General features: G+C 35.9%; 2 protein-coding genes across 3 annotated transcripts in view; both read right to left on the reverse strand.

Annotated features, from left to right (window-relative positions):
• adgb (androglobin) overlaps positions 1–9,787 on the reverse strand; it is a 42,406-nt gene extending 32,619 nt beyond the window's left edge. The window contains exons 1-8 of the mRNA XM_016475039.1: positions 9,576–9,787; positions 8,604–8,739; positions 8,228–8,317; positions 6,400–6,471; positions 6,088–6,285; positions 4,344–4,483; positions 3,249–3,338; positions 1,118–1,281 (exon numbers count right to left, since the gene is read on the reverse strand). Coding sequence (XP_016330525.1) covers positions 1,118–1,281; positions 3,249–3,338; positions 4,344–4,483; positions 6,088–6,285; positions 6,400–6,471; positions 8,228–8,317; positions 8,604–8,739; positions 9,576–9,652 — 967 coding nt within the window. The 5' untranslated portion in view covers positions 9,653–9,787. The remainder of the gene's footprint in view (positions 1–1,117; positions 1,282–3,248; positions 3,339–4,343; positions 4,484–6,087; positions 6,286–6,399; positions 6,472–8,227; positions 8,318–8,603; positions 8,740–9,575) is intronic.
• A 2,415-nt stretch (positions 9,788–12,202) lies between these two features.
• LOC107679502 (ras-related protein Rab-32-like) overlaps positions 12,203–21,905 on the reverse strand; it is a 20,657-nt gene continuing 10,954 nt past the window's right edge. For both annotated transcript variants that reach the window (XM_016475069.1, XM_016475068.1), the window contains 2 exons: positions 17,542–17,819; positions 12,203–13,265 (listed from right to left, as the gene is read on the reverse strand). In XM_016475069.1, coding sequence (XP_016330555.1) covers positions 13,116–13,265; positions 17,542–17,819 — 428 coding nt within the window. In that variant the 3' untranslated portion in view covers positions 12,203–13,115. The remainder of the gene's footprint in view (positions 13,266–17,541; positions 17,820–21,905) is intronic.

Consider the following 21,905-nt stretch of genomic DNA (forward strand, 5'->3'; position numbering starts at 1 on the left):
CAACACAAAACAAAACAAACAACACAACAAAAGAGATTTCAAACTCACAGTTATTTGCATAGATAGCAGCTTTGGACTGAATTGTCTTTCTGTCTTGGTCGTCAACTTTATACTATTAGGATATTATACATTTCCATGACTTTTTTCATGACACTCACTATAGCAATTTCCATGTCTTATGGTATACAGTATAAGGGGTGTACTACATTTTCATTGCTTTCATAATATTATATATTTATTATTATATATTATATTATACATTTCCATGATTTTTTCCCATGATACTCACAAAAAAAGTACTTTCTAGGCAAATAAATAACTTGAGCATTATCAGAAAAATTTAGATTGACTACATCAATTTCCATGACTTTTCCAGGCCCTGAAATCATGTATTAAAAACTGAGTTTTAAATATTGAGTCATCAATATTTTTGTGCCTTTTCCCAGAAGATACTTCTCATTTTTTTTATTTGTATATCTACTAAAGGGTTCATTTTTATCAACATTTAGGTGTGCATTAGCATGTACAGTAGATGACCTCAAAGCCAACACACACAAACTGAAACCCATCAAAAATTGATGTCATCCAAAAATGAGGTCTTCCACTCTTAACAGCTTTGTGGTGGTAACCACAGTGCTTCAGATTGATCAGGTGATGCCGTGAAGATTTTAAACCTATGGCTAATAATACCCCTACACTCACTGAATACTGCCATTGTATCTATATGCATGAGGTCAAAAGGTTAACACTGTACCACTAAACCTCCACACTGCAACATTCAGAATAAAAATAAAAATGTTGTGAATTAAAAAACAACTATCATATTTATGGTTTTCATTAGCCTAATTGACAAAGAGTGTTAACAGAAAGCATTATCGACTGAGAAGCCTCAAATACTTGTTAAACACTTTACATAGTCAAACTTAAATTACTTTGAATCCTAAATCACTCAGACCATTTTAAAGTTTCATTAGAAGACTCAAAAAAGAGCCATTTACACAGCAGGTTATCTTGCCATATCAATTCTCTCATTTACTCTCTCTGCCGGTGTCTTTTAATCAGACACGTCACATACTGTTAATGGATAAATGACTGCAATGTGTGTGCGGGTCTGTACCTCTGTTCTTCAGAACTGTGGGAGATTCGCTCTTGATCTCATTCATATTAGAATCTGTTGTCGTTAGGTCAGCAGTCGTAGTCTCCTCTGAGCTCTCTTCCTCCAACTGGAATTGAGGAATATTGTCCCTCAGAAATTCCCAAATTTTCCCTGTATACCAGGATCTGAGAATGACATTAACATATGGAAGATTAGAGTCTGATGTTTTGATCTCTATCGCTTAATTAGCATTTTACTGTGAACTTATCTAATAATCTCAATTGATTAAAGCCTATTTAAGCCTGGACTAACAAAAGGCTTGTATCAATTTAATGTCCAGTCACAGGATCAATGGATGAAACTAATAAAGCTGAACAAACAAGCCTCTGGACTTTGGACCAATCAATAAACAGCAATTAGAGGAAAGGCAAGCAATGCTCAATCAACTAGGAGAGATGATCACTACAGCTTGAATAAAGGTCTAATACAATAAAAACAAATGCAAACAACACACTCTCTCATTTGTTTTTAACTTGAATCTTTAACATTCCCATATATGTACACTAACGTTCAAAAGTTTGTGGTCAGTGCTCCATTTTTTTAATCAAACTGATCTCTGAACTTTTTCCAAGTTAATATGCATTCTTGGTAATCTTTGAAAAGGTTCTTTTCAGTCATCTACTTGCTCATGTTTTCTAATTTCATTCTGAAATGTTGTCAAAATGTTTGGCTATCAGGTGCTACATGGATTTCTTGGACTCTCTTGGCTCTCTGATGTTCTGGCAAATATGTGAGCTGTTGGAGAGAGATATGACTACAAGATCCTGCAGGGCTGCAGCATGGAGTAAATTACCTCAGGAGACCCTAGTTTGATACACACACACAAGTCAAGCCTTGAAAAAAATGATAGCCCTCTAGAAGATATGACAGCAAGATGTGTGCACTCATCTCACAGCAATTTATTTTGTGTACTGGTCTCTGAGGAGTCTATGAAACACGGAAACTCATCAGAGCGTAAATTACAAGACACCACGCCGTGTTTCCCAAAACAGAGCAGATGTGAGAATTTTGCTGAGGAAGTGACAACAAACTACAGAGACAGAGTCAAACGCTAGAGAAGAGAAAGTTACATGCAAACTTCACAACAACAACATTCCTGCAGTAACTTGATAAAGCCGGAACGGCGGTGAAGACCAGCCATTTGATTGCAGAACAACAACATAGTGTCTGCAGCCCATTTTCTCCTAATAAGGGTGGCATCTGTGCACAGCGTGAGGAAAAGAAGGACATTCTGTGGATCGCAGAGCACAGCTTAATGAAGCTTGTTAGCACATACCACAGACATAAAGACAATGGTAGGCTGAGAGAACAACCTATTAACTATAAAACTTAACTAAAAGCTCTCAAAAAAGCAAAAAATAAAATAAAAATTGTGAGAGTCAATGTTAAACTCAAGTGCAAGTCAACATTTCAATTCTTTAATTAAACATATACACGGATGAACTGTTCACAATTAGATAAATATGCTTTTAGAAAATAGACTGGGTGAATTTCCTTTTCATGTCAACTTTTCATACCAGCCTGTTAATTGTTGTTAAAAAAAATAATGTACATTGTCTTATACCGTATAAACCAACTAAAATGTACAGTGCAGAATAAAAGTTTGGAAATGCCCAAGGCAAAGTAGGGTTTTTGACAAAATTCTTAACATTTTGTAATAACTTTGTATTTATAAGGGACACCACAAACTCCATCCATCCATTCTCCAAACTGCGTGTCCTATGTAGGGTCACTGGTAAGTTGTGTACTAACCTTAATTGGCAATCAATCTGTAAATCAATAAAGGCGTGCTGCATCTTCCAAAAAGAAACCTTTTAATCACCACATTTAATTTAAAAATCAGGCATCACAACAGCCATATGGCCATGTCTAGCAGTACTTTTATTACTTAATAAAAAAAATTAAATGATTAATGCTATAGCCTTCAATGATCATTTTAATAACTTAATGATACATTTCAGCTAATAAATCCTAATAATTTTTTCTGACCTTTGACTAATACTCAGCTTTGAAACATACAGTATTTGGAAACTTTAAGAATCCACAGTAGAGTGAGATTTTGAGTTTGAAGAGAGTTTAAAGAGAGTCTCACTTTAAAGGAATGATCTCCGGTATCCAGCCGGTGAGACAGTGGAAGACTGTAAACTCTCCAAACTCTCTCCCGGAGCCTGAGACTGGAATACTGGTGAGAGAACACCATAACATAATTGTCACACATCTAACAGGTTACTCGTTTGCTGGACACCCATTACAATACATACAAATAGGTGTGGGTACATCCTAAAATACTAGCAATTGTTCTACGCTCAGTAAGGGCTGCATGAATAGCTCCACTACGTGTCATTTCAGACATTGATCTGTGCATGTCTATGTGTGTGTGTGTGTGTGTGACCTCTTGCTCTCTTTCTCTGAAGAAACCAGATGGCTGATGCTCTAATTGTGCCTCATGGGATGCTGTATTCAACCAGTCCGGCAGCTATTAATTAACTGCACGATTTCACTGTTCATCTTCACGCAAAGAACCATTCCATCATTATCACTGCCACACAAGAGGACAAGCACGCTTTAAAAAGAATGTACTGTGGCTTCAGGTGAGTGACGACTGTGATCGCTTCTGCACCAAACCTTGGCAGTAAAGAATTTTACAGCATGTATATGTGTGTTAATTGGGAAAAAGCCCCCTGGAAGGACATCATTGTGCTTTTTGTTTCCTGTTCATATTATTTAGAACCATAAATGATTAAGTGGCTCAGAGATTCTCATTTCCTAAACTAGATTAAACATTTAAATCATGAAAAAATCTGTTCTTCTATGGAGCACAAAACAGATATTCTGAATAATGTACTTGCTCCTTTGCATGCAATTACAATGCATGGAGACGGCTGTTTCAAAAAGGACGCTAAAGTATAATTAAAATATCATTAAAGTGGTCTCTATATTCCAAGCTTTGTGTGACATTCAGACTGAAATTTAAGTCGTTACTCAATAATAAACATCCACTTCAGTGAGCTAACCATTACATCTGCATCACTGAGTCAAGTGAGCTAAAACTGAGAACCTGGTCAGTCAGATTCATGAAAGAATCATCCAGGCTGGTTTTGTGAACTAGATCAACCAATTCATTGAGAAAATTTGATTCAAAGACATTTCAAACACTTAATTGTTTGGATTATTTTCAAAGACTCACTCAGTACTGGCCACCTTCAGTATGCCTTTAGCCAAGAGCATAGGCCAAATCTCTGATTGGTTCGTAGTAGCAGGAAGCAGAAGGTTATCATCCTTGTCAAATGGTAGCATGTCATCAACAGTAATCTTCCTCCAAGTTCCCTAAGAAAGCAGAAGACAGTTCTTGTAAAAAAGTACATTATTAATGAAACAGCACTCTAAAATATCAAGGTAAAAAACAGGATTGAAAACCATTTTTGTGTGCTGCAAAAAATTATTCATATAATGGATACACATTCCATCTGGACAGGCCATTAATAGCATGATTTATGGGACTCAACATTTATTAAATAACATTAATTCACTCATGGATGTGCTGTGATATATACCGCAGTTATATAAAATTAAGTTTTTAATGATCTGCTCACCATCAATCTCATCTCAACAAAACCAAAGCTGTATTAAATCAGTAGTCAGATGAGCCTTTAAAGTCCATGGTTCATTAGTGCATATTTTGTACACAGTAAAATGAGCAGCGTAAAATACAGTGATAAACATCATTAACTCTAATGGAGTTTTATTAAAGAGAGTGAACTGATAAGTCAGCAACAAAATAACTATTGCCCAGCACATAGGCCTTATGCTTTTGTGCCTGAGAGAGTGTTTGATATCACCTGTCAAACAAATCACTGTTACCTGCGTGTAGGTCACTGTTTGCTCATTTAGGACTAGGAGCTGTTAAGGTAAATAATTGTTTCTCAGTTTCTCGTGCCCAGAGGATAGCGCAATCTGACAGTCACGGTTCTACCGACTCTCTTGGCTCCCTGATAAGCGTTGTGTTCTCACTTAATCACCACCTAAAGGACACAGTGTCCTTCCAGCAGGAAAACGTGGACATATGCTACAATAGGTGTTGAGTGGCCTGTGTACATTTGTTGTGTACATTTTTACACTATAGCCAATCCCAGTAATTTTGGGCATATTTGCCAATTTTGTGAATCACCAACCGGAACCTCTTGTTCATTAAATATTCTTTTGTGTTCAACAGATGAAAAAAAACATGGTTTTAAAAATAACATGAGGGTGAGGTTTTTTATGACTGAAATGTCAATTTTTGCTGAACTATTCCTTTAGTTATTCCAGGTTCCAGGTTATTTTCCACTATGAGTTTTCATTCAAAATTTTTTTTACAAAAACTCTTCTAGTTATTTAAAACAAAGGGACACAAAGCTGACAGAAATTAGATTTCAATAAAAATATTCAACATTACTAAAAAAAAAACAAAAAAACAATTTCACTGCTAGCTTTTAGTAATTGTTTTTATGTTAAATTGATTGTATTATTCCTCATTTGTAATTCACGTTGGATAAAAGCAAGGTTATTTTCCACTATGAGTTTTCATTAAAAAAATTTTTTACAAAACTCTTCTAGTTATTTAAAACAAAGGGACACAAAGCTGACAGAAATTAGATTTCAATAAAAATATTCAACATTACTAAAAAAAAAACAAAAAAACAATTTCACTGCTAGCTTTTAGTAATTGTTTTTATGTTAAATTGATTGTATTATTCCTCATTTGTAATTCACGTTGGATAAAAGCATCTGGTAAAAACAAATAAAATGTTGCACTTATGAATGTTGAATAATGGATCATCTGACATAACAGTGACATACTGATTAGACCACTGTGTGTGTGCATGTAAATTTAGCTACTTCAGTGTTACACAATACAAGTATTATGGTGTCGATACTCAACCTGAACTTACCATCCAGTAGAGTTTAATGACATACTTCCCATAGGCATTATAGAGGGGCATGTGATCTTTCACTGCTTTACACAGGGAGTAAATGTGTTCCCAGGGTTTCCAAAGGTTGGGAACTATTTCTGTGGAGATGGTCTTCTCCTCTCCTGTGTTACAGACTTTCCACAGAATGTAGAGCTCACTAATGACCCATCGCATAAGCTGTGAAACCGCCATGCAGGACGAAGAGTGACAGTGTAGGTTAATTCCAACTAAACTAATTATTCTTAGTTCCAATCAGTAACGCAGGCCATCCGAAATGATTTACTGACTCACCTCACTTGAGAGTAAATGCTCATTTGCTGAGGTAAGGTCGAAGGCAGCTTCATTTTCCACCACAACAGGAGTCTGATTGAAAGGATGAGATACATAATATGTCAGTAATTCCAGTTCCTAAAGATCTACATTGATGAGTTTCAGCTTTCTACCTTCAGCTCAATTAGAACAAACTCAAAGTCTGTATTTTTATTAAGAAATTAATAATTTTATTCAGCAGTGATGCATTGTATTACTTTTGAACTTTCTAGTCATCAAAGAATCCTGGGAAAAAAAGTATGTTTTAGACAAAAATATTAAGGAGCACGACTGTTTTCAACATTCATAACAATAAGACATTTTTTAATGAGCATTTCAGAATGAATTCTGACGGATCATGTAACACGGAGGACTGTAGTAATGGTTGCTGGAAATTCAGCTTTGTTATTACAAGAATAAATTTCATTTTAAGATATAATAAAATAGGAAGCAGTTCCTATAATACTGTTTGACAATTTTAATGTTTTTACTGTAGTTTTGATCAAATAAATGCAGCTGAGCATAAGAGACTTATTTCAAAAACACTAACCAACCCCAAATTATGAAAGTTATTATTGATTATTGAATGTGATTATAGTTGTGCACACTGGTGTATTAGATATTACAATTTGTGTGCCCAAAGAAATGAAAAATATATCTCACATTTTCCAATGTTTTTTTCCCCACTACTATCACAGATCATATTGACCCTCTGAGGGACATGAATCCATGAATATTTGATGATCTTCGGTTAATGGACTTTTAATCAAATGTAAATTGAAGGCTCTTAGTATCACTCACATACTTGGAGAGAAGAATCACAGTTATCATCTTTTTACCCCGACTGTTGCCATGGAAATGACAACAGAGCTGACCTTCATTCGTTCTGTCAATTAAACATCTTAAATACAGCTAGTCAGATGGCAGAAATAATTGGTTTCAGACCTCTAGTGCCTAGCCTTGATTGCCTTGTGATTTTGCTGCTTTTTGTGACTATTTAGCATCCCATGACTTGCCTACACTCATAAAAATGGAGGAATAATTGTGAAATGTTGTGCTGGGCATGAGGTAATTTAATCACAACCTAAACTCTTATGAAAGCGGCATATACAGATTTAATCAATTAGGCTCAGCACTGAGGCTAAGATTGGATTTTCCCAAAGAAACATGCAACTAAAGAACAGGACCCACACAAAATCGACAAGTATGCTTTGCATGCGTGTTGGTTGTTCATGTCAGGACTGGATTAGTTTAGTGTCATGTCATTATACATCAGATCGAACAGAACTACATTTCTGTCATGACAACTCTCGGAGGGATTGGCATGGTAATGTACATGACAATGTTAATGTATTTAGTCTTGGCGGAATAGATCTGCTACACTGCTGCTGCTACTGCGGCAGAGCAAGTACCGAGACTTGCTACTGCCAATACATCCACAACATGCTGCTGTGAGCATGTAAGAAATATTGCTGCTGCAATTATAACATACATGAAATAACCCCCATATAGCATACATGAATCACCTCGTAGCAGATCTATACAGGTGGAGCTGGGGAAGGTGGAGGGTTTCTGAAGCAAGCTGCAACTGCTACTGCAAGCACTAATCATATATTTGAATGTTGAGCAGCGAGCTCAAGTTTCATGCCAGATTGAGTTTCATGCCAGAGCTCTGTATTTATAAGTACACTTAACAAATGTTGCAAACTCTGTTCAACTTTACCTACTCAGGTTAATTCAGTTTATTCAAGTTTGTTTATTGGACCTGCCAGAGATGTGAAAGCTACTAATATGGCTGATAAACCCTTACCTTATTAAGTATGTACTCTGAAGGACGTTTCCAAGTGTGTACTCTCAAGAAGGCAGGAAGTTCAACCTTCCCTTCTGAATCATCAAAGAGCTGTTGGCAATGTTGTTACATAAAATGCTCAATATGGTTTTAGATTCACATTCAAAGGAAAACAAATACAAAACAGAATAAAAGCTATTAAAAATGATGATCAAATTACAAAGTGCATGGTGCCAAACACTCTTGACTCATCAATTGAAATGCTACAGTACATCTCTCAAGCTAAGCAGTTTGCTGAAACAGATTTCTGCTCTCACCAATCCTGACACAGCTCTGTAAAGCTTTTATAAAGGAAAGACATTGAATATTAAATCACGTCTGACTCATCAATTCTCACCTTGCTATCCTTAGAGGCTTTAGCTGCATCCCATTTCTCAGCATTGACCTCAGTGTCGCTCCACTCCGGCCAGAGAGAGATGAGAATTTTCTTTGGCTCTTCAGGACTTTCTGATGCACTGATCACTGAGGATGCTCTAGAGATTTAAAGGGGTCCTATTATGCTCTTTTACAAAGTCTTGATTTTGTTTTGGGGTGTAACGTTGCAGATCTTTTTTATGCTCAAACAGCAACATTACAGACTAACTAAAGTTGAAAAAGTGAAAAAGCATAATAGCACCCCTTTAATGTAATCTATTTAAAAAGATGACTATTTAATATAATAATTTCATTTGAATTTGCATGATTTGTGATGGGTCTTTTCAATTGTTATTTTCAATCTAAACTGCACATTACTATCAATCTCTCTCTACCTACAGTACCTACTATATATTAAGGTTTAAAACTTTATTTTCCTTTGCACACATTATTCCAAACACTGTTTTTCTTCTTCTTCTTCTTCAGGGAACAAAATTCTAGCTAAACTGAATGCTAAGTTAACTTATTATAACAGGACTGAAGCAGAAATTTGTAAATTATGTGTATTAACCTACTGCAAAGAAAACGTGATTCTATGTTATTAATGTTAGAAAAGTAGGCATGTTGTTGTTGTTGTTAATGCAAAATACACAAAAATACACAATTTCGTGTTAGGCACTCATAAAAGTTGTCAGGAAAATGTGATACATTAACTTGCCAGAAACAAATGTTGTATGTTGTCAAATTCAAAACTACATGTAACGACCGCCCCCCAATATTTTACTAAAAACATAAACAACTTCCGTAAGCTAAAGACAAACACAATACAGTAAAGATATAGGGTGGAATAAATGTTTTATAAATTATATTATCTGTGACTTATCAATATTATTGAAATATTTCGAGGGCATAAACATAGCGAGGTTGTGTTAATTAATCTTCAGTCAAGTCTTACTCTTTTTTGGGAGAGTGTCCAGGCGAAGAAGCGACGAGACTGGAGGAGGACGTCTTTTTCTTGGGCGTCTTCGACATTGCAAGTGTTCGTAGGCTTTATTTCTAATCTAAGAGTTGATAGTTTGAAGCAACACTTGGCTGATTAAAGCACGAAAGATAATGATGAATAGGAAGCGATGCCCAGGGTGAGACTCAGGCAGTAGGGAAAGTTTGCCATGTCGCTAGGCGACAGGATCACTTGGGATTGCCGACAGCACGAGCGCAGGGCTTTATTACCACCTCGCGCCAATGAACTCCTCCTGACCTCCTCAAACAAACCCTTGAGTCTATCCACTGTCGTTTAGCGATAGGAAGAAAGACTCGTCTCTTTTCTCTCCTCACGAACAGTTAATTTCAAAGAACCGATTCTTTTTTTGTTTTTAGGATCTTTAGGTTTTTCTTTTTTTTTATTGCATATGAACATATATAACAACAAAAGAAGTACAACGTTGAATATAAATGCCATCAGTACACAAGATTACAAGTAAAATAAAAATTAGCCAGAGGAATAAAGAAAACATAAACAAAACAAACAAACAAACAAAAAAACTAATAATGAAGACGGTACAGTTTACTTGTCTATTTCAAATTTGCATATAATAGTAGAAGTCCTGAGAGCTTTTTTTTTGTTTGTTTTACATTTATATACCATATTGCAGTATTGTTTAAATTCGTTGATAAAATGAAAAAATTTGGCTTACCACCCGACTACTTCATTTTATGTATATGAAACTTCCCCATTACAACCAGTAATTGAATAATATACAGTAATCCATTACATTACACATTTTAGGTAATATAATCAGACTGCTTTTAGATTACTTATAGATTACTTATGAGCTATCTCGTTTATCGCATTTTTAAAAATAGGATAATCTTGTACTATATTGATATAAAAATACAAAGATTAAGAAAATATATTCCATTCATTATGCCATTCCAGGTTTCCCAAAGTGGGGTTTGTGAAGGAACTGCAGGGGGTTTATGAGTTTAATGAAAAGCTAATAATTAATTAAATCATAAAAATATAAAATTTAAATGAATGATTTTAAAATAGCTTCAATCAAAATAAAAGACTTACTACAAATTAAATATCAAATGTGTCTTACCACCCGACCACTTCATTTTGTGTAGGCCTATATGAAACTTCCCCATTACAACCAGAAATTGAATAATATACGCTTTATTCTTCAAAGAACCGATTCCAAAAACTGAATCATTTTACCTTTTACGTCAACAAGTAATTACGTCATCACGCGATACTTTACGTCGCATCATATATTAAATTTAAATAAGTCATTATAAAATAAATAAAAATAAAAAACTTAGTAAAAAACAATGAAATATTTTATTTGTTTACCCGCATGTCATGTGACCATAACTAACGTCAGAGAACCATGAACATGCAAATGTGATACTTAATAAAATATTTATTTTAAAATCTCAGGGGTCCTTCAAGTAAATATACTAAGTGAAAGAGGATCAGATGAGAAAAAAATGTTTTTGTAAATTTGTGCATTTTAATGTGTTTGAAAGACAAAAGCCTTCTAAAGACATATAAATACATGGTTAAATAACCTACAGAGTGATAATTCAAATAAAAATTAACGGTAACACTTTATTTTGATGGTCCCTTTTGAACATTCTGTCTACAATAAGTAACTTTGCACCTACATGTCAACAAACTCTCATTAGAGTATTAGTAGACTGTCTGATTAATATCTGCTAACTCTTTATTGAGATGGCATCCCAAGACATTCTACTGACTATAAGTAACTTTGCAAGTACATGTCAGCTTATTCTAACCCTAACCCTACTCATGCTCAACTAACATGCTAATGAGAGTAAGTAGATATAGGTGCAACCTTACTATAGTCAACAGAATGTGTTAAAGGAACCACCAAAATAAAGTGAAACCAAATTAATGTGTTCATCACTAGTTGATGCAATATTGAAACACTTCTTAAACCTGAAATGATTTTTATAAATCAAATGGTCATTTAAATTAAATTGAATAATTTATTGCTATTGTGTAAATAATATGTCATCATGTAATCCATAAAAAAGTAACTGTAGTCTGATTACACATATTTTAAAATCTAATTACAAGTACTTCATTTTTGGAATCTGATTACTTAATCCAGATTACATGTAATCATTTACTACCCAGCTCTGCACATAATCAACACGATGACTAAATGAACCCATTCTCCAATACACATTAGTCTATCAACCACCGCATACATGTATGGCATGATTACTGCTTGTACAATTTTTCTGAAATCGATGGCACTCTAACACATCTACAGCACCTGCTAGTGTATTAAAGCATAGCTGATTCTGTCCCCTTTTCCTATTATACACAGCTCATCCTCCCTCATGAGATGACCTACGGCAATGTTTCACCTGTACTGAATCCAGGATTTTAATAGCATTCTGAATTCTCATACAGCTTTGAAAGACAACCAATAAATACTGCCACATTTCATATTATCATAATTATATTATAATGAAGCTTTTGTAAGAATTTCAAATTTTACGGCACACCCACTCACATGTTCATTGAGATCACGCAAGATAAGACTATAAACAGTTTTAAAAGTTTTATTCTGTCATTGTTACTTCAACAAACAATTGTTTGCAAACTTTACAAACTTGTTCCAGCATATTAAAATGTATATTTGCCTTCAGGTAATTCTAAAATAAAGCCATGGACAGAGCAAATGCTCAGATCCCTCATTGAGTACCAATTAAAAAACAATTAATAAACATATTTTAACATTAACATGTACAAGCCCGAGGAAAACCAACATGATCTTACTCTCTGAACCACAAATATACATGCTTAGGCCCATGATTCTTACAGATCTCGCATTAGAGGACAATTCATTTTCTTTTTATTTATTTTTTCTTGATCAAATTATTTTGTGGTAAGAGCTTCAAGAGTGATGGTTGGATCTTCACAGACACAGACTAAATGCCCTGGGAATATGTACTATTTTGCCATAAAGTGACATATTGAGAACTTTTCCTTTAAAAATTTAGGGTGGCGATTCCCAGCAGCAGATGCAAATAGTCCAGAATTTTTTAAAACAGCTAACCCTCTGTGACAAAGGCATTCGTTTGATTTAATTTCGGCTAAGAACTTTTACTGGTATTTGCCTGGTCCTATGACACCCATTTAGTTTCATTCGTTTTAAGCAATATTACAACAAGCACACACTGAAGTAACTTGCTTGACGCTATTAAAATGACAAACATGGCGCAGAACAAGAGTGAGAGAGAAAAAATGGTCATTAAAAGCATCAGAAAGATGTTTTCATCTGATCATCTGTCCTTTGGCAGTGATGTCTTCTCCCCTTTTAGAGCACAAACTGTTGACCCCTGGTTATGCTGTGATCCGTGGCAGGGGTTTGGGATGAGGTGGGATTGGGGAATTTGTTGAGCTCGGTCCCTGGCCTCCTTTCCACGTCAGATGATGGGACACACAAGAGCATCCACACTAGCAACAACCTGACTTGCTCTCAGCAGGCACTGTTTGTTGGTCCAGTTTAATCTTGTCACCATTGTTTTCTTCATATGGAAGACCTTTATCGTTGAGAAGGATGTTCTCCACCAGGAACCGGGCAGCCTCATCAACATTGATGTTCTCCTGCAGTGAACAGAGTCAAATGTTAAAGGGATAGTTCACCCGAAAATCATTCCTCATGTTGTTCCAAACCTGTATGAGCTTCTTTCTTCTCCATAAGATAAAAGAAGACATTTTGTTGTTTCTTGAACTGTTTTTGAACATACAATGAAAGACAGTTGGGTCCAAATATCAATGGATCTCTGTGTGATTTTCATTGTATCGACATAAAACATGGAGACATTCATCAAAATATCTTTCTTTGTGTTCTGCAGAAGAAACAAAGTCATACAGGTTTGGAACCTTTCCAGAATATTGAGATCATTTACAAAACGGTCAATAGACCTAAATTGTTAAGCTAAACTGAGTGCTTAGTGAAGCTTCGAGAGGTACTTCAGCATGAAGCTGGATTGATGGCATCCGCCTACACGACATCTCTCTTCTCATCGCTCTTTCGAGACAATTCACTGTCTTTCCATTTACATCCCTCTATCCCTCAGCAGTCTGTGGCTTCAACGCAATAAAGTGGGAATGAGACAGATTTGAGGAAAAGGGCAGAAAACAGAAAGGTTAAACAAAAGCCAACCATCCATATTTGTCATTCACCCAGAGTACTGAACACAATAAAGGTGGCACGGCCATGCTGAGTGACAATGACGGTTTCTATTAGACAACTGATGTCCAGCAGTGGGCAAGAAAAACAAGATAATCAATAATGCTAATACATGGCCTACGGAACACTATTTGCTTGCAGTGAGCAGTGTCAATAACTTGAGTTTTCAAGCTGGTTAAGAACATCATGAGACTGTTTGAGACATGACTTTCAGAAAGTGTTCTGTGCTCTTGCTTGTTTTAAAGGGCGATGAACTGATGTTGTGACATCTTTTGGTAGAAACGATGGTTGAAATGACTGCCATTTTGAAATCTGCATGGGCCATTGAGAAGCTTGATTGAACTTAAAGACTTGCTATGAAATGATAATGATAATCAATTCAAACTAAAGAGCTCACAGAAGCCCTGTAGCCTACCGGTCTGCCCACACATTTCATAGTAAGTATTTTGCCCAACTATCCAGAAAAAATGTCTAAACATTTTTAAAAAGACCCATTTTCTCAAGAATCAAAAATGTGTAGACTCTTTTTATTCAAGGAATATAACTTGAATCAAGTTTTTAGGTTTTCTTGCTCAATTTGTGCGTTTTTTCTTGTTTTAAGCATTACATGAACACAATTTTCATGAGATTTATGCTTAAACAATTTTGTTCCCAAAATAAATTATTTTGAAGGATGTTTAGTCATGTTTAAAAACAAGGAGGAAAATTATTCTTTAATGCATGCATATATATATATATATATATTTCTCATCATTGCTATATTATATCTCCCAATGTAACTTCATATCTTGCAAATGTGACTTCATTTCTTACAACTGTTACATTATATCTCCCAATGTGATTTTATTTCTTATTTAAAACGTTATCTCACAATACTTTTTATGTATGTATTTATTGATTTATATTTTTACTCCAAGGTTTAATGGTCCTCCAACATTTTCTACAATTGTCATTTGTTCAAAAAAGTGGGGCAAGGTGCAAAAACAAAATACACATGCGGTCCACTGGGAGAGGAGCAATAGCAGGAGATAAAAAAGAGAGAGACAGAAACGATCTTTAGATCAGTCAGCGTAGAGGCTTGATTGAACACGACGAGGTCCCGATAGATAAGAGCCGACACATTTACCATACACAAACATGCACGTGCACAAACACACACATTTACACACGACAGGTGCCAGAGCTCCCTGCCAGACATCTGTGTGCTTGAGTCCCTAATGGAGAGATCTATTTCAGAAACATGTGCTTATGCAGACTGACTGATGAGACACCTTCTGTTAAACAGTTAAGACCAGACACTGCTACAGACAGAAACCGACCAAACACAAATAGCAAGACACAGTAAAGATATATTTAAGGCCAAAACGTGTGACTTGAAAATGCATTTCAAGGGGTACAATTTAACAGGGAGTTGAATACCTACACAACCACACACTCTTCAAGACACTGTACTCCCCGGAATTAACAAACAGACATTTCCTTCTCCTCCTTCCTGTTCCTGTTTTCTTCCTTCTCTCATCCCAGAGTATTTCTCTTTAGCCAACTTAATTTATCCAGCCTCACCTAGCATCCCTCAAATGTGTGTAATATAGGAAAGAGATTAATGTGCAAAATACATCAAAGAAACTGCTGATGCACAACTCTAAACACACATATTTCATTATCTTTTGCAGCGTTTTTAAGATTCCGCTGATACGGTAAAATATGTGACTATGGATCTTAGTCAGGAATGACAACCATTTGTAATAAAAACCATGTGAAAGTCAGCATACTGCAGGCACTAAGAAAAATAACTTATCTAGACAGGATGGCGTCCATGTCACAAACAATTATTTGATGAATAGAAAGTTCAAAAGAACAGCATTTATTTAAAACATTATAAACACCTCTACTGCCATTTTTGATGAATCCAGTGCATCCTTGCTGAATTAAAGTATTAATTTCTTTTAAATAAAAATGACTCCAATGACTCTACTTTCAATTTAAATGACTCCAAAGTTTTGAATTGTAATATAATAAAAATAACTCCTTTTAATAAAAAATAAATTAAAATGAATAAAAATAATATGTATTGCAATGCACTCAATCTGTAAACATAGCTGTATCAATAAAATTTGATATTCAAGTTTTAGCCAATGTACTACTAAACATTGTGCTACTAGTTCTACATTTTAAATCAGTGGGCAAAGTTTCAGCAATTCAAGCTGAGATGAAAAATTTCTCCCTCAAAAATCCCATACATCCCGCTGCTTCACGTGACAAGTTACACATTGCGCATTTGACATACGTCTCTTGAGTCCCTAATGGAGAGATCTATTTCAGAAACATGTGCTTATGCAGACTGACTGATGAGACACCTTCTGTTAAACAGTTAAGACCAGACACTGCTACAGACAGAAACCGACCAAACACAAATAGCAAGACACAGTAAAGATATATTTAAGGCCAAAACGTGTGACTTGAAAATGCATTTCAAGGGGTACAATTTAACAGGGAGTTGAATACCTACACAACCACACACTCTTCAAGACACTGTACTCCCCGGAATTAACAAACAGACATTTCCTTCTCCTCCTTCCTGTTCCTGTTTTCTTCCTTCTCTCATCCCAGAGTATTTCTCTTTAGCCAACTTAATTTATCCAGCCTCACCTAGCATCCCTCAAATGTGTGTAATATAGGAAAGAGATTAATGTGCAAAATACATCAAAGAAACTGCTGATGCACAACTCTAAACACACATATTTCATTATCTTTTGCAGCGTTTTTAAGATTCCGCTGATACGGTAAAATATGTGACTATGGATCTTAGTCAGGAATGACAACCATTTGTAATAAAAACCATGTGAAAGTCAGCATACTGCAGGCACTAAGAAAAATAACTTATCTAGACAGGATGGCGTCCATGTCACAAACACAAGGGCATAAATAATAATAGTTAAATATAGCTGAATAAATAATATCAATTAATTATAATAAATAATAAAACAAATTGATGAATTAAAAAGAAATCAATTCAAAATGCATGTTTTTACTGATGTTAACTGCAGATCGTAATACATTATTGCTATTATTGTGTCAAAAAGCAAAAATACACTACTGTTTAGTTTGTGGTCAGTTAGATGTTTTAATGTTTTTAGTCTCTTATGTTTACCAAGGTTGTATTTGTTTGGTCAAAAATACAATAAAACGGTAATATTATGAAATATTATTATAATTTAAAATGTAAAATTTAAATAATTTAGTGCTCAAGAAACATTTCTTATTATCACACTTGAAAACGGTTGTGCTGCTTAATATTTCTATGAAAACTGTGATACATATATATATATATATACAGATGAAAAATTTCTCCCTCAAAAATCCCATACATCCCGCTGCTTCACGTGACAAGTTACACATTGCGCATTTGACATACGTCTGGTGATTCAGGCAGGAGGAGTGGCTAATGTCCTTAAGACTGCCGCAGTGGTGCCGTTTTGGCCTTAATACCATGGAGAATGTCAGCCATTTTAAATACTTGATCTAATATGGCAGCTTTCATGGTCGTCTGAGCTGATTAGAGAGGAAAGGTGTAGTAAGAAGCTTCTATTCTTAGCAAAAATGTCTCGTGACAAGTTCTCCTTCAGTTTGACCAAGCACAAACAAACATTTAAGTGGCTAAGTGAACACAGAATGAGCTTATATTACCTTAGCTGATGTTTCAAACCAACCCAAAAACCCAGCCTCCTTGCAGAAGTTGTCCATAAGTGAGGAATTGTTGGATCCATCTTTCTTCTGGTCACATTTATTGGCGAGAAGGACAGAAGGGATGGGATTGCCATTGGCAAGTTTCACCTTGCTGTCCAAATCGTGCTTCCATTTTGAAACAGCCTCGAACGTAGAGCCTCGAGTAATGTCGAAAACAACAAACGCACCCACTGCCTCCTTATAGTAAACTCTGGTCATGTTCCCAAACCGCTCTTGACCTAAACATGAGACAAACATATAATACAAGCACAATTATTATGAGTGACAGAGAGTTCAACAAAATATGTAACAAACATTTCACTTTAATTTTTTTAATTCAACCAGTTGAAATTCCTAACATGTTTTCCATACAGTTTTATAATGGGAGTTAATGAGAGCATGTGGTTGCTATAAGTAAAGCAGGTTTATGTTAATCACTGCAATACTGTGCTCTCGTGTTCCAGCCCACAGAACACAAAGACTGACTGATTCTGGTCACAATCAGTCTGAGATGTGCTGCTCGGTCTCATAGTTCATCTTGCCTGGGGAGGGATAAAGCCCAGCACAGCGCAAAATCTTTGAAACCTAGATGGACAGAAAAAAGGAGGAGTGGAGCGAAAGATTCACCCAGCGGTAGTTGCTAATAACACATCAAAGAACTGACTCAGTGCACACACCCCTCTAGTGTTGTCAAAAGACCCGGTTTTCGGTACCAAGTCGGTACTAACAAAATGAAAACGTTACGGTACCAGGTTTTCTTAAGTACCGGTTCTTGATGCGCTGTCCGAAAGCTATCCTCTTCCAGTGTTGCCAAGTCCGCGGTTTCCCCGCGGAATTGGGCTGCTTTAACACTGTTGCCGCGGGTTGTTTTTCATGTCCGCGGGTTGAAAACTTGTGGGAAAACTTGAAACACTTTTAAATAAGTATAAAGAATGGCATTGGTTTTGTACATTTAATTTTTGTTTAACGTTATTAATAAAAATGTTGTTCAATTAGCATGTTTTTGTGTTTTGCTTTGGTACCGAAATTGGTACCGAGAACCGTGGATTTTCACTGGTATCGGTACCGAATACTGAAATTTTGGTACCGTGACAACACTACACCCCTCTCATATCCCTCTCACCTAAATTCACCACAGTCGCTTATGTCATTACATTTACTGCCTTGATGTGTAAAAATGTGGAGAATACACCAAGCTTTTATATTCAAGTGTACATTTTTTAATGTACAAAACAGCACGTTGTGGAAAGCGGTTAAGCAGTTAAGAAATAGCTTTTGAACCTGCCATTTATTCTGACTAGCTTAAAAGGAAAAAACTGAGCTTGACCTCCTTTTTGATACAACACAGCAAGGCATTAAAACTAAGAGATGGTGAAGAGAACGGAAAAATGTAAGAGGACAAGACAACAAGAGGGAGACAAGCAACAGACAATTAGAGAAGGAGAAAATGATAGCAAGAGACAGTGAACTTGCTTCACTAGAGACCAAAACCGTTCTCATATTGAACCAAAGAGACAAGCTAGGCCTGTCGCGATTATTTGAATTAATCATACTCATTTGCGATTACTGTGATTGTTACATACTTTAAATTCCAGTCACATATGACATCCAACATAAGGGAATTGTAAAGGGATAGTTCACTTGTACACACACGCACACAACACAAGGAAGTACAGGTGCATCTCAATAAATTAGAATGTCGTGGAAAAGTTAATTTATTTCAGTAATTCAACTCAAATTGTGAAACTTGTGTATTAAATAAATTCAATGCACACACACAACACAAGGAAGAGTAAATAATGATGCATTTCTACAATAGCAAGATTAACTGAAGGCTTTTGAGTAATGCTGCATTTAATTGGTATATTTTTAGCGGTATGCTAAGCTAAATGCTATCTTTCAAAAGTGAGTTGTGAACCCCTAGCATCAAGTAACCTAGACCCCTCAGAATCAGATCCATGACTTGTGGCAGTGTGCTGTTTCCCACAGAAACGAAAAGACTTCAGAGCAGTTTCATGAGTCTACAACACTCTAGTCTTAGTGTTTATGCAGCAGTTAAGCCAGAGCCCAAACCACTCTCTCAGATCAGAGTTCAGACAGAGGAAGACAGTGATCACGGGCCTGTCTGTAATGCCTAACATTGCTTTGTTCTACACTCTCTCACTCTTTCTTCGGAGAGTGAGAGAAGCTGGGGAAGTGCAGCGAGGCAATACGTGTGTGTTTGTGATAAGAGAGAGATAGAAGATTCACATCTTTCGCTTCTGTGCCAACAGGCTGAAGGATATTGCCATTTCTCTGTGTACAAACAGCACTGAGTATGTAAAATTCATTTAATCAGTATTGTGGAAGCTACTTTAAATTTCTATCTACTCTTGAGTGGAAATATTCAGCACATTCAAGCAATATGATGCAAAGGAGAATGCTATTTTTCCAAACATCATGGCTGGTCATCACAGCCTGTTATGATTATAATAGCAACCAACAGTATGACTAAGTGTGTTAGGAACTATTCAATAAAAAAGCAAATAGTTAATATTTTGAGTAACTTATTTTCTAAACACAATATTTCCAGCTGCTGTTTATTTTTGCTCGACCAGCAAAAACTGAAAGTTGAGTGAATGATTCAATGGCTCGCTTATTATGGCAGTCACTGAAGTAATTAATTCATGAATAAGTGTTGTTGAATGAATGGTTGAATGAATGACTCATTTATAAAGACAATCACTTGTTGTCACCTACTGGCATAACAATGTAATTTACAGAAAGAATCTGAACAATTCATACCCCATTGCACAAACTGACAGCCTATTGTTTTATCTATTATAATTACTTCTAATAAGCTTTAATTTAAAGGTCCCATGACATGCTGCTTTTTGGATGCTTTTATAAGAAAAAGAATGAGATTGACAGAATGCAGCTGAGCATACATTTATTGTTACTTATTGCAGTAAATGTACTTTACTGCATTCTAACCAAAATCAGTGCTTTACTGTCAATTGTGCATTTTTAATAGGCAAAATAAGCAATATTAATATAGTTAACTGCATCATATTCAGTAATATCTGCTGTTATAGATTTGTGGTATTTATTTATTTAAATTTAAAGGTCCCAATAAGCCCTCAAGACATTCACAGAGGAACGTGTGGGCCACATGAACTGGATTTTTACAAGGCCAAATTTTTGTCCCAGTCCAACCCTGCTCTCTACCGCTGCGTTCAATACAGTAGGTTTATAGTGTGTAGAGTAGACCTTTAGATGTCTATATTAGGTTTCCAGTGATCAGCATTGAAACATGGAGCACATTTCACCCCCCAACGGTCTCAGCTCCATTATCTTCGCTCGTTCAGCTACGCGCTTCACACGCCAAAAGCTCCTTAGGTCTCTCAGCAGCTAATTGCTCTTGATTGCTGGTCTAAATTTAGACCATTTAACCTCAGGTGAACACACGGGAGGGCTGACACACAAGTAGACAGAACCTAATTCTTGGCTCCCGGTCCATTTTGGGCACACAGCCGTAAAAATCTTTTTTTTAAAACTCGCTCTGACGAATTAAAGATATTGAATACCCAGAGACCAGCCACATACGAACTCGTGAACGCATCTGGTGCGCTAGGCCAGCTGTCACACAGCAAGAAATCTCAGAAATGCTTTTAGTTCCTAGAAACAGTATGTGAAGGGCCAGAATCGTACCCTTGATCAATACTTTATGCCACAATATGCTGTGCATGCTGTTGTGAACTGGTATTTTCTCAAAATTAATGGTTCTCTGTGTGTGGCGCTGTTATAGAAAAATAGAAGACCAGTGAACCAAGCTAACTGTACCTGCAGTGCTTCACAGAAAGTCGACTACTTAACGAAAGAGAAAAGGAGAACTGCTGAGAGAATAGTGTGAAAGCTGAGGCTTAGCCCGACATGAAAAAGGCAAATGGAGTAGAAAGCTCTTGTATTAACTGAGAAAAAGCCACAGTGTGATGTAATAGTTTCACAATGAAAGGTGCTTTCCCTGGTCCATGGCTCCCTGAGGGGCGTGTGAAATTGCACTAAAATGAAGAAGCCAAGAAAGACATTTTTGAGTTCATCTAGTTTGCGCAATTCAAAGAAATGCACTTTTTTTTTGATTGTGGATTGTGAAAACAATTTGTACTGAAGTTATGCTTATAAAGACTTTTACTTTCTCTATAGGCAAGAAGACCTGATGGGCCTGATCTGAGAACAAACCATCCAACCGGTTCGGTTTATATATATAATATGTGTGTTTACATATATATATATATATATATATATATATATATATATATATATATATATGTGTGTGTGTGCTAAAA

Source organism: Sinocyclocheilus anshuiensis, unplaced genomic scaffold (genome assembly GCF_001515605.1).
Source record: "Sinocyclocheilus anshuiensis isolate Anshui unplaced genomic scaffold, SAMN03320099.WGS_v1.1 scaffold212, whole genome shotgun sequence".
Taxonomy (NCBI): Eukaryota; Metazoa; Chordata; class Actinopteri; order Cypriniformes; family Cyprinidae; genus Sinocyclocheilus; species Sinocyclocheilus anshuiensis.